The following is an 11,173-nucleotide window of genomic DNA, read 5'->3' on the forward strand; positions in this document are numbered from 1 at the left end:
CTCCCTCCCTCCCTCCCTCCCTCCTTCCCTCTCTCCCTCTCTCCCTCTCTCTGGAGGCATGGTCTCATGTAGCTCAGGCTGGCCTCAAACTCCTCATGTAGTGGGGAAGAACTTGAATTCCTGATTTTGCAGCCTCTGCCTCTCAAGTGGTAGGACTCCAGGCATGGCCACATCCAGACGCCCCATTCTTCTAGAATGAGGCTTTGCAGAATTACAGTTTTTACCCTCTGCTCCCTTTCTCTGTCTTTTCTCCACCATACCTACTGACTAGGAGTTCATGTAACGCGTATGGACTGTGTCCCCACAAAAGCAGAAGCCAGTAAGGGCAGAGCTCACTGCCTGTTTTGTTCAGAGCTGTCCCTGTGGGGCCTGGAACAGAGCAGGTAGGGTAACTATGTACTGAGGATTGAAGAGATGGCAGGCAGCGACCAACTTTTGTAGCTGTGGCTTTTAAAGTTTGTAAGTGCTCTCCAGTTGAGACCCTTTCTCAAAACAAACAACAACAAAAAGGGGGGGAGAGGAAGAAAGGAATAAAAAAAAGAAAAGAAAAAAGCGCTCTTTTCTATTTTATCCGAGTCTGAGATCCCCCAGTTTAGTTTTGACTCATAGAACAAAAGACCAAGAAGTCAGGCCACAGTTACTTTATGAGCCTAGAACTCTCCCCTGTTTTGCTGCTTTGGCTGAGAGAGTGAGTTTTCCTGCTTTCTAAGGATACAGAAACAGCTGTCTAGGAACATCCCCCTATTCAGGATTTAGGGTATCTTAAGGAGACTACTTTCCCTTTGAAGAACTAAAAGAAAAGAACAAGGAGCTTGGAAGCCAGGCCCGGGGAGCTGCCCCAGTAGGCTAGGGGAAGTTAAGAGGACCACCAGCTGTTCCTAGTCTTCCTTTCACTGCATCCCTAGAGGCCTACATGTGGCCATGTGCTGCCCTCCCCCGAACTTCAGTGTGGCCCACCATAGAGGGAGCATAGGGGGACATAGATGCCTGTATCTGCCTGTACTGTTAGTACATAGCCATAGCATGTCTTCTTGTGACCTTCAGAGAAACCCTACTCACACCCTCAAATAAAGGTACCACAGCCACATCCTCACAAGACCACCACATCTGCACCAGGACAAGGAGCTGGAGTCTACTCACCCAGTTCATTCAGCCGGTCTCACTGGAGGGTAACCTTAGGCTGGAGGGCCTGAGAAGCACATAGTTTTTTATTTCTATTTTTGGTTTTTCAAGACAGGGTTTCTCTTTGTAACCCTGGCCGTCCTGTCCTGGAACTCAGAGATGCTCCGGCCTCTGCTTCCCAAGTCCTGGGATTAAAATTGTATGCTTGCCACTGCCTAGTGTACATAAAATTTAAAAGAAAAAACAAAACAATACAAAACTAGGCATAATAAGTAATATTTAGAACAAAGCAAAGAATGTAATGATTTATATCTTTAAAAAATTGGGCCGGGTGTGGTGGCGCATGCCTTTAATCCCAGCACTCGGGAGGCAGAGGCAGGTGGATTTCTGAGTTCAAGGCCAGCCTGGTCTACAATGTGAGTTCCAGGATAGCCAGTGCTATACAGAGAAACCCTGTCTCGAAAAATTGGCCCTGGGCAGTGGTGGTACACTCCGGAAGGTAGAGTCAGGCGGCTCTCTGAGTTTGAGGCCAGCCTGGTCTATAGGGCAAGTTCCAGGACAGTCAGGAGTACAAAGAGAAACCCTGTCTCAAAAAATAAAAATAAAAGCTGACCAATAGAGGGGGAAACTCTGTGTTCAATCCTCAATACTAATAGAAAATAATATTGACAAACTGTCAGTGAGGCAAAACAGCAAGACCCTGTCTCAGAAATGGGTACAATGATGACTGTGATGATAACTGATAGCCAGCACGTTATCATCACACTGACACGAACACTGACAAATGCCAGAAAAGCAACCTAACTCCTGGTAGACCTCCACAATATTCTCAGCAGACTGTCTACCTACTTTGTATATGTCTTTTTCTTGGTGTGTATGTGTAATTTACAGAGTTCTATAGGCCCTATGAACACCTTGGTGGAACTTTCCCCAGACAGTTTTCAGGGTCCCTCGTTTTGCACTAGCATCATGGTGAATCAGCCTTGCACTTGAAGTTCTTCTACTCCCCCTACCCCCGCATCCAGCCGCCCCTAAAGGCCTTCAGTCCACTGGGAAAGCCTATTATTATTATTTTTTTTAACTTTCCAAAATGAGCCTTTCGCACGTTTCTCATCAAATGGCCCATAGCACTTCTGAGGCCGTGGGAATAACCAGGATCTGGGGGGTGGGGGTGGGGGCTGGAGATGAGCGAGTTGATGTCCGATGGCGGTGGGCAATCAGTTTCAGGTAGCAGGGAAGACCCCTTTCCCATCGAGTGGTCGGCAGATGGAGGGCATGGTGTTGGGAAAGTGGGGCTTTCTAACTGCTACTCTTTCTTACAGAACAATGGCTCAAACTAGGATGCCAACTCGAAGGCAGTCTTTGTTGCCAAGGCTGGCCTTGAATTCTCCACTGCACTTAGACTAACCCCCAAGCTATTCCTGTGGCTATGCCTGACTTATATATTTTTTTAATCTTATATTCCATCTTACATCTGCCGTCCCCAAATCCTCTGTTCCGGGTTCTCTTTCTCTAGCTGTCACCAGCAGATCTCTTTTCTATAGGACTTGTTCGTTTTGCTTGGACTCATGGCTGACCGTGCGGAGATATTATCCCCACTAGTACTGCACTGTCACGTCTTTGCAATTATCCTTACAACCATGTGAAATTATCCTATTCTGCCTTCTTGGATGTTTCCGGTCTCCACACGACCATCCCCGCCAACAATGGACGTTTCAGGGGAGCTCTGGGCCCCTGTAACCCGAAAGCCTTACAAGAGTGGGCACATAGAAGGCACACACAGATTTAGGCTGAGTGGGCAAATGTACCAGTTGGGCTCACAGAGATGCCAAGACTGTTTACTTTTCTCCTAGGACCACGGCCCCTGCTTGGAACCGAGAAGGGAGCGTTGTCACTGACACATTCCAGGCTGAGGCCAGGCTGAAACCTTTAGGAGACAGCCCGGAGAGGACAGGAAGGCTTAAACCGGAATTGAGACGGTGCGAGCCAGAGAAGGCCGGGAGGAGGGGCGCGGAGGGTGGCGGAGAGCTCCGGAGGGGAGCGGAAAGCCAGCGCGGGGCGTCAGGGCCCCCGGGTCGCTCACAAGTGGCCCCGGCAGGTGGCCGTGCCGGGTCCCGCCCTTCCCGGGCGCGGCGCGTGCGGGATCAAAGCTGCCGGCAAGGGGCGGGCCAGGGAGCCGCAGGGAACTGGGGGTGCGAGCGTGGGAGCGCAGGGTCGCCGGAGGCGACAGGGACCAGGAAAGACGACGAGATAGCCGGGAGAGGCCTAGAGAGGGAGCAGCAGAAGGATGTGAGACTCAGAAGTCGGAAAGTACACCCTAGACCCGGAGGGACCCCAGCAGAAGTCGCGGAGAGACCTGAAAAAAACTATCAGAGAGATGGCGTCACTGAGAAGTGCTCAGGGACCAGCAAAAACGGAAAACTGAAATGCCCAGGATTGGATTTGGGGAAAAGGTGCTTCAGAGAACAGAAAATGAAAGGGAGAGAGAGGAAGAGGGAAGTCCATGAAGACCTGGCCCTCCCCTGCTGAGGAAGGAGAGAACTCCTGGGCAGGGATCCCAGCTCCGTGTCCTTTCTCAGGGTCGCGCCTCAGGGAATATGGACAAAGATGTGTGTCGAGGCAGCCAGAACTCCCCAGGGTTAGGGGTAGGTTGTGAGGACCTGCGGAGTCAGAGACTAAATTCGGAACGTCCAAGCCCGCCACAGAATCAAAACACTACGTATCAGTTTTGGTTAAAATGTTAAAGTGCGAGAATAATACTTGCTTGATGTGCTGTCAATTTTACTTTTTCCTAGTCATGAGGTAGAAGAAAAGAAGTCATTATGCATTGGCCGGGAATCGAACCCGGGCCTCCCGCGTGGCAGGCGAGAATTCTACCACTGAACCACCAATGCAGACAAGGAAGTCGCTCATAATGAGCCTATGTGAACTTCTCAGAGGCAGAGCCAATCCTAGGTGTGGGAAAAGGTTGTAGAGAATGATTGAGGTGGGTGGAGCGTCAGGCCGTTTTTTTCTCTCCGTTGGATCCGGCCACCGGGCCATAAAGTCATTCCATATGGCCAGGGGCGGCCCCACACCCGGGTGCAAACTGCCTCAGGCCCCGAGCCTCACGTGCAGGTGAGAAAAAACTCAACCCCAATCCTGGTTCCCAAGGAGGGGGGCGGTGGGGCCTGCTGGGGCCACACATCTGTGCTCCCATTTGGCTGAAGTAGGGGAAGGTGGGATGTACTGAGGGCCCTAATCCCAAATGGGTGCCCCCTTTGTCAAGTACCGGGCCCCTCCTGCTCTGCCTTTGGCAAGGCAGCCTCTTGCCAGAAAACCCTCTCAGGATGTGGAGGGCCTCTGGGAAGAGGCTCCACTTTGTCTCTGACTCCACAGCTACCTTCTGGCTCGGTTTGCAGCCCCGTCTTTATTTATGTCCTTTCTCCGGGCCTCCTTGTGTTAAATTTCGGTTTTACCTTCTCAGGCACTTCGTCCTAAAGTCTCCAGGTGTTGACACATCCATCCTTCCGCAGAGGTCATGCTCTTGGTTTGAGGTGGGTGCGGATCCCTTTTTGCAACCAACCCTTTCTCGTCCCTTTAGCAAATCTCACGTCTCCCTGCTCCCCTACAGTCACTAGAGGCCTCCAGAGCTCCCACCCACTGGTGCACTCTACGGTGTTTTCCTGCCAGTGGTACTCCTGAATTTAGTTTTAAACCAAGGTCTTGTAAATGGAAAGGTATCGCTTCTCGGCCTCTTTGCTAAGTTAATGGAAAGATTCCTTCACTCACGTATACTTCAAGGATTTTTTTTTTTTTTCCTAGAAGTTTCCTTAGTCCAGCCATCCTTAAGAAAATCTGTTTCCAGGGACTCAAGTCACAGTATCTATAGAGTCAGTTTGGCGGCAGATTCTTCTTATTACTACGTCTGCAGGATTAAGTACCGGAGTTATTGTGGGAACTGAGTAGAAGGGACAGGTACAACAGCGTCTTTTCCCACAGCCAGCCAGTAGAATCCCGCAGATCTACTCTGCACTTTTAGGGGTTGGGAGAAGATTATAATATTCAGCCTGGAGGCAGAAGCATGCCAACACTTATTTCAGTGTTGGAGGGGCTATAGTGAACCTCCAAGAAATCTACTAGTCTAGGAGTTCCCCAAATTTCATGCCTAAGTGAGTTCTGCCCAGTTCACGCAGACTCCCTTTCCCTGATATTCTCCTCCCTCCAGTTGGGTCCCGCCTTATTATATAGCTTTATGGTCCTTAAACCAGCCTGTGGCCCCTTCCTCCCCTCACTTCCCACACTTGGGGCTAGTTCCTCCCCTTCCCCACCCCCTTCACTCCCTGCCTTTCCGGGAGCCTCGTGCCCGGGGTCCTTGCGCTGGGCATCTAGGGGCTGAAGGGGGCGGGGCGGGGCCCTAGCCCTCCTACCCTGCAGCGGCGGGATATAAGGATCTAGGCAGCACGCGCTGGGTCCACTGAAGGGTCCGGAGGAGCAATGGTCACCCGGGAGCGAGCTGAGAATAGGGACGGTCCCAAGGTGAGATGTGGGAAGGGAGGGAGATAGGGTCCCTGTTCCAGCCAGAGGACTTAAAGGTTCTAACTCTGTGGGTTAGGGGTGAGGATGGAGACTCAGAGTGAAAAGACCGAGGTGCTCGTGCGACCCAAAGAACCTGTAAAGTATAAAGAGGGCAGGGTCAGAGCCCAACTTGCGCGGGCTGCGGAAGCCGAGGAGGTCTACGGGTTTGCATTATTGTGGGCTAAGGCTTGTGGCCTGGAAAGTGCCAGAATTTGGGCATCGTGGCCTATTCTAGGGCTCAGGAAGCTGAGGCAGGTGGATTATCGCAAGTTCGAGGCCACGGAGTGCACCCCTACCGAAAAAACAAACAAAAACCAAACCAAACCAAATCAAAACAACAACAACAACAACAACAACAAAAAACCCCACGAAGCTATATTATAACAACATGAGATAAGCTAGAGGACATAGTTTGTGGAGGAGGGTGGAAACAAAAATAGAGGAAAGGCAATTAATGGACGGTGTCTGTAAGCTCCTGGGAACCCACATCTTGAGTCATTGGTTCCGGAGGTGCGAGGCCAGGTGAGAGATATTAGGAGAACGAGTGGCGACTTCTAGGCGAAGGGTTTGAGCGAGAAGAGGAGGTGTGGTCGCATTATGTGTCTGCCTTTCACCTTAGGTCTGTATCGCGCGGCTCACTAGCCTGGGGGCAAAGAGTGTCCCTAAAGGTCTTCAGTGATACACTGAGAGGGAGACGACACAAGATAGAGATAGAGAGAAAAGAGGTGTGTCATAGAGGGGAGAAGAGAGGAGAATGCTGAACACAGAAAGGGCAGGGAGAAGTGGGCGAGCCACGGAAACCCAAGGGAACTGGGAAGTAGCAGGGGCTGAGAGGGAAACGAATGGACCAGACCCACGCAGCCTGGGACTTAGGGGAAGGGGCGCATGGGGGTTTTCCCAGCGGCAGGATCGGACGCTCGCGCGGCGGCGCTGAGTCTCGGTCCGGTCGGCCCGCTCTTCCTTTCCCGCTGGTCACAGATGCTGAAGCCGTTGGTGGAGAAGCGGCGCCGGGACCGCATCAACCGCAGCCTAGAAGAGCTGAGGCTGCTGCTGCTGGAGAGGACCAGGGACCAGGTCAGTTCCACCGCTGGCCCCAGGCCCCTAAGCATTCTGTACCCGTGTCCCAGAGCTTTCCACTGGGGTGGGGACATAAGCTGGAGTGGTGACTCTGGTCCCAAGGCATCCCGACCCAAGCCTGCTCCTTGAAATCCCATCCCAGACCCCCTCTCGCTCTCAGAATTTGTTCTTCTCCACCTTGCTGGTCTGTTAAGTTTCCGGTCTGGCTCCGTAAACTGAGCTTCCAGCGTGCGTCAGTTTCCCACTTGGGGTTTCTAAAATTCCTCAACTACCTCCCACGCCTGATCAATGGGCTTCAGTTCTGCGGTGGTTTTCACCATCCGGGTTGCTGTTTCGTACACCTCACATGTTGGGAACTGGTTCCACTCCCTCAGGTTGGACAGGCTCGTTCTCGGGGTGGGACGGGGACCTTTCTTGGCCATCTCCACATTCGGTCGCGAGTCATGGGGGCACCCGCAGCTCCCGTATCCGCCCCTCCCTTCTTCCCCTAGCCACTTTCCCCCTCTCTCCCCACCCCTTTCTGTCTCTGCGCCCCTCCCCCCGTCTGTAGAACCTTCGGAACCCGAAGCTGGAGAAAGCAGAGATACTGGAGTTCGCCGTGGGCTACTTGAGGGAGCGAAGCCGGGTGGAGCCCCCGGGTACAGCGCGGGGGGTGGGGCAGCGGAGGGAGGGTGGGAGGGTGGGAGCCCGGAAGGCTCGGGCCGGGGGAGGGGCGGGCTCTGAGGTGGCCTGGGACTTGGGGGAGCGGCCAGCTGTGCACCATGGCGAGGTTAATAACACCCGCGCGTGTCTGTCTCTGTGTCTCCCTCATTGCCCTCCTCTGCACGTCCATCCGGCCTCCTGTCTCTGTCTGTGCGCCCGTCTGACCTCGGTATCTCTGCGCCCCGTCCCTTCCCTCAACCCCGTTGGGCCCCTGCCCTGCCCGCCTGTCCTCCCGCCGGCCGCACCAGGGGTCCCCCGGTCCCCAGGCCAGGACGCCGAGGCGCTCGCCAGCTGCTATTTGTCCGGCTTCCGCGAGTGCCTGCTTCGCTTGGCGGCCTTTGCGCACGACGCCAGCCCGGCCGCCCGCTCCCAGCTTTTCTCCGCGCTGCACGGCTACCGGCGCCCCAAACCGCCCCGGCCCGAGGCCGTAGATCCAGGGCTCCCAGCGCCGCGCCCACCGCTGGACCCCGCTTCACCAATCCTTGGCCCCGCGCTGCACCAGCGCCCCCCAGTGCACCAGGGCCCTCCCAGTCCCCGCCTCGCTTGGTCCCCACCCCACTGCTCCCCTCGCGCCGGGGATTCGGGCGCGCCGGCGCCCCTCACCGGACTGCTGCCGCCACCGCCACCGCCTTACAGACAAGACGGGGCGCCCAAGGCCCCGCCACTCCCACCGCCCGCGTTTTGGAGACCTTGGCCCTGAGCTTTGGGGGGCTGGGGCGGAGATTGGGGGTGGTGTAGAGACTCCAGCCAGAGGGCAGGAGAGGGATCCGGGCGAGGAGGGCAGCGGGGCGCGCGGGCTCAGCGCGCGGGTGAGATGTGGTTTATATTAGAGTATCTATATAAATATATATTTTCCCATCCCTTTTCCCTGTCCCACTTCCCTGTGTGTAGCATTGTACCTTCTCTACCCTAGTCCAGTCTCAGTCCCTTCCCGAGTCCCTAGTGCATGGAATAAAATCGTTATTAAATCCCGGTGTGTCCCCTAGCTAGGGGCCTGCCTTTATATTGGCGCCACGCCTACTTGCCCATACCCTTCTCCCACCTTTAGGCCCAAGCCCTGGGGGAGACAGGTAAGTAAAGAGCGGAGCGACAGACTGAGGTTGGAACTGAACTTTATTTGTGGGTCTTTAAATTTTTTAAAAACCAAGAAAAGATTAAAAAGGCGTAATAAAACCGACTCTGGTGGGATTCGAACCCACAACCTTTGAATCGCTTTCTCATCACTAGAAGTCCAATGCGCTATCCATTGCGCCACAGAGCCACCTGGCGGGCGGCGCCTCCTTTCGGCTTACGGACACCAGTATAGGGAAAAAAAAAAAAAGTTGTGTGTGTGTGTTTGTGTGTGTTTTTGTGTGTGTGTGTGTGTGTGTGTGTGTGTGTTCGCGCGCGCGCGCGCAAGGAGATTGGGCGGAGCGTCATAGGAGCTAGAGGTGAAGGCCTCAGCGGTCAGCAGAATGAAGTGTAGTGTGTGGAAAGCGCGTGAGCCAGGTGACAGGCAGGGTGGATGCAGGCGCGAGAAACAGAGAGGGAGACTTAACGAAATTTGAGCTCCCCAGCAGTGCAAAGCTCGGGCTGCTCCTTGCGTAAGCTACCAAGCTCAGACTTGCTCGGTTCCCAGATTTGATCCCACTAAATAAACTTGTTTTGTTGTAAATCTCTGTGTCTTTGGGACCGTTTGTTTCGCTTCTTTACTATGTCGTTCAGCGCGTCGGTGAGTCCTCATTCCGGGTTTGAAATATACAGCAACAAAAGAAATTCGGGTCTGTTCCTGGCTGCGAGCGTTGAGCAGACTTCCTTCTACTCTCTTAGGAAGACGACGGGAAATGGCAGCTTCCATGCGGGTAGCGTGGCCGAGCGGTCTAAGGCGCTGGATTTAGGCTCCAGTCTCTTCGGAGGCGTGGGTTCGAATCCCACCGCTGCCAGGCCAGAGTTTTTCTCCTGAAGGCCTCTTTAGTTTTATGAGAACGAGCCACTGCTTGGCTATGAACTTTCTCTTGTCAACAAAACCCAAGATTGCGTCCATATTCATAGACAAGAGATGACACACACTATTGAAATAAGTATTCTTATACTCAATTTCAGCGCAGATCTTGGTGTATATAATTGTGCTTTTAAAAATTCTACTAGAAGATCTGTAACAGACATCTAAGCATGAAAAATTGCAAACACTTTTATTATATACTATCAAAATGCTAAGGTTCCACCGAGATTTGAACTCGGATCGCTGGATTCAGAGTCCAGAGTGCTAACCATTACACCATGGAACCCCCTCTCCAATTGCCTCTCAGAAATTATATACATTATTCTATATCCCATTTTGTATATCACTCCATTATTTATTGAAACAAACCAAAACAAACACATGAAGTCAACTACTAAATGTGATTATTGAGTACCTGAGGACCTGAAATATGAGTGCTTTCTTCTAAACCTGAAGATTAAGAAAGGTAATTTAAAAATTCGTTAAAGTGCGGATTTTAAAACACCAATTTAGGGTTAAAATAAGATTTTCAATATTGTAGTAAATGAAGTGTATTATTAATATTTTCTCCATCTTCTTTTTTACTCTCCTTGATGTATTCCTTGTTTGTATAGCTAACACTTTATCACAATGCTATTCCTTCTTTTTCTTATTGTTTGGAACTTAGGTTCAATTTACATTTTCTTTTAAAAGAATGCAATCAAACAAGACAGCCTAACAATAGGTTTGTAAGTGCAGATTCCCAAAAGGTTGAGCGCCCGAACAGGGACTTGAACCCTGGACCCTCAGATTAAAAGTCTGATGCTCTACCGACTGAGCTATCCGGGCTCCTGGCAAGGTGTCCCACTTTTGCCTAAAAGAATATATTATGACACCTACGTATACTAGTGTGTATTTAAAGGATGACGTCCGTTTTTGTCTAGGACTCTGACTTACTGAGACCTAGTCGCTAACGCCTATGCTTTCACTAGAAGTTAAGGAGGGCAGGAATGCCACTCAAGCTGGAATCTAGAGGTGCCTAGACCAGCCACGCGGGGCCGCTGCGAGCCACAGTTTTCCCCGGTAGAGTCTACTTTTTTTTCTTCCCTGGTCCTTGTGACCTAGATCTTGGACACCTAGGGCATACAGGGTACCTCCCACGGTTCAGCAGGCTGGCTGAGGGAGGACCTGGAGCGTAAAGAATGTCACATGAGGGCCTCCAGATGCTGTCGGGCAGGCTTCCACTCACTTGGCAGGCAAGTCCTATCCCAAAGGAGTGATTGAGGTCGTGAGTATCAAAAACTGGAGACAGAAGACTAGACTTTAGGAGGAGATGGGTGGGTCGGTGGCAGGATGGAGAACACGATGGCCTTGTCACGTGCTAAGATGTGTGTTATTCACTTGATTGTTGATGAGGTCACCTGTGACTTATGAGTTAGTGCAGCTTTCCGATGCACGGTGTGATTCACGTGGGTGATTCACATGTAGGAATTCTGGTGTTCTGGTGCCCATTTCTGGTTTAGAAATAGGAGGAAAAGGCTCTGGATGGAGTCTGGGGAGTGGGTGAACATGGGCTTCAGGACATCTCTGATCAGACACAAAGTAGTGTCCCAACCACACACGCGTCACCTCCTCCCTGTCTTCCACTTGGCCCTTGGTCCCTCCTTCCTTATTCCCTCCCTCACCAATGGGCCTAGGCTTCTGATATCCATCTGGGTGAGCCAGCCAGCGGGACAGCTGTGTCAGAAGCAAGCA

General features: G+C 52.3%; 1 protein-coding gene and 5 non-coding genes across 7 annotated transcripts; 2 read left to right on the forward strand and 4 right to left on the reverse strand.

Annotated features, from left to right (window-relative positions):
- Positions 1-3,945: 3,945 nt before the first annotated feature.
- Trnag-gcc lies at positions 3,946-4,016 on the reverse strand. The gene has a single exon. It is a non-coding gene; the product is annotated as a tRNA-Gly (tRNA).
- Positions 4,017-5,583: 1,567 nt separating this feature from the next.
- On the forward strand, positions 5,584-8,582 carry Hes7 (hes family bHLH transcription factor 7). Of its 2 annotated transcripts, none has more exons than XM_021213871.2 (4): positions 5,584-5,640; positions 6,658-6,753; positions 7,307-7,394; positions 7,707-8,582. In XM_021213871.2, the coding sequence occupies exons 1-4, from the start codon at positions 5,599-5,601 to the stop codon at positions 8,156-8,158; spliced, it is 678 nt and encodes a 225-aa protein (XP_021069530.1). In that variant the 5' UTR covers positions 5,584-5,598; the 3' UTR covers positions 8,159-8,582. The 2 variants fall into 2 exon arrangements, with proteins under 2 accessions (XP_021069530.1, XP_021069528.1); XM_021213869.1 differs by having other exon boundaries at positions 5,599-5,640; positions 7,692-8,158.
- A 50-nt stretch (positions 8,583-8,632) lies between these two features.
- On the reverse strand, positions 8,633-8,719 carry Trnar-ucu. Its single transcript is given in 2 exon segments — positions 8,633-8,668; positions 8,683-8,719. It is a non-coding gene; the product is annotated as a tRNA-Arg (tRNA).
- Positions 8,720-9,298: 579 nt separating this feature from the next.
- Positions 9,299-9,380, forward strand: Trnal-uag. Its single transcript has one exon. It is a non-coding gene; the product is annotated as a tRNA-Leu (tRNA).
- Positions 9,381-9,653: 273 nt separating this feature from the next.
- On the reverse strand, positions 9,654-9,725 carry Trnaq-cug. The gene has a single exon. It is a non-coding gene; the product is annotated as a tRNA-Gln (tRNA).
- Positions 9,726-10,194: 469 nt separating this feature from the next.
- Positions 10,195-10,267, reverse strand: Trnak-uuu. The gene has a single exon. It is a non-coding gene; the product is annotated as a tRNA-Lys (tRNA).
- Positions 10,268-11,173: the final 906 nt, after the last annotated feature.

This window comes from Mus pahari, chromosome 14 (genome assembly GCF_900095145.1).
Source record: "Mus pahari chromosome 14, PAHARI_EIJ_v1.1, whole genome shotgun sequence".
In the NCBI taxonomy this organism is placed as follows: Eukaryota; Metazoa; Chordata; class Mammalia; order Rodentia; family Muridae; genus Mus; species Mus pahari.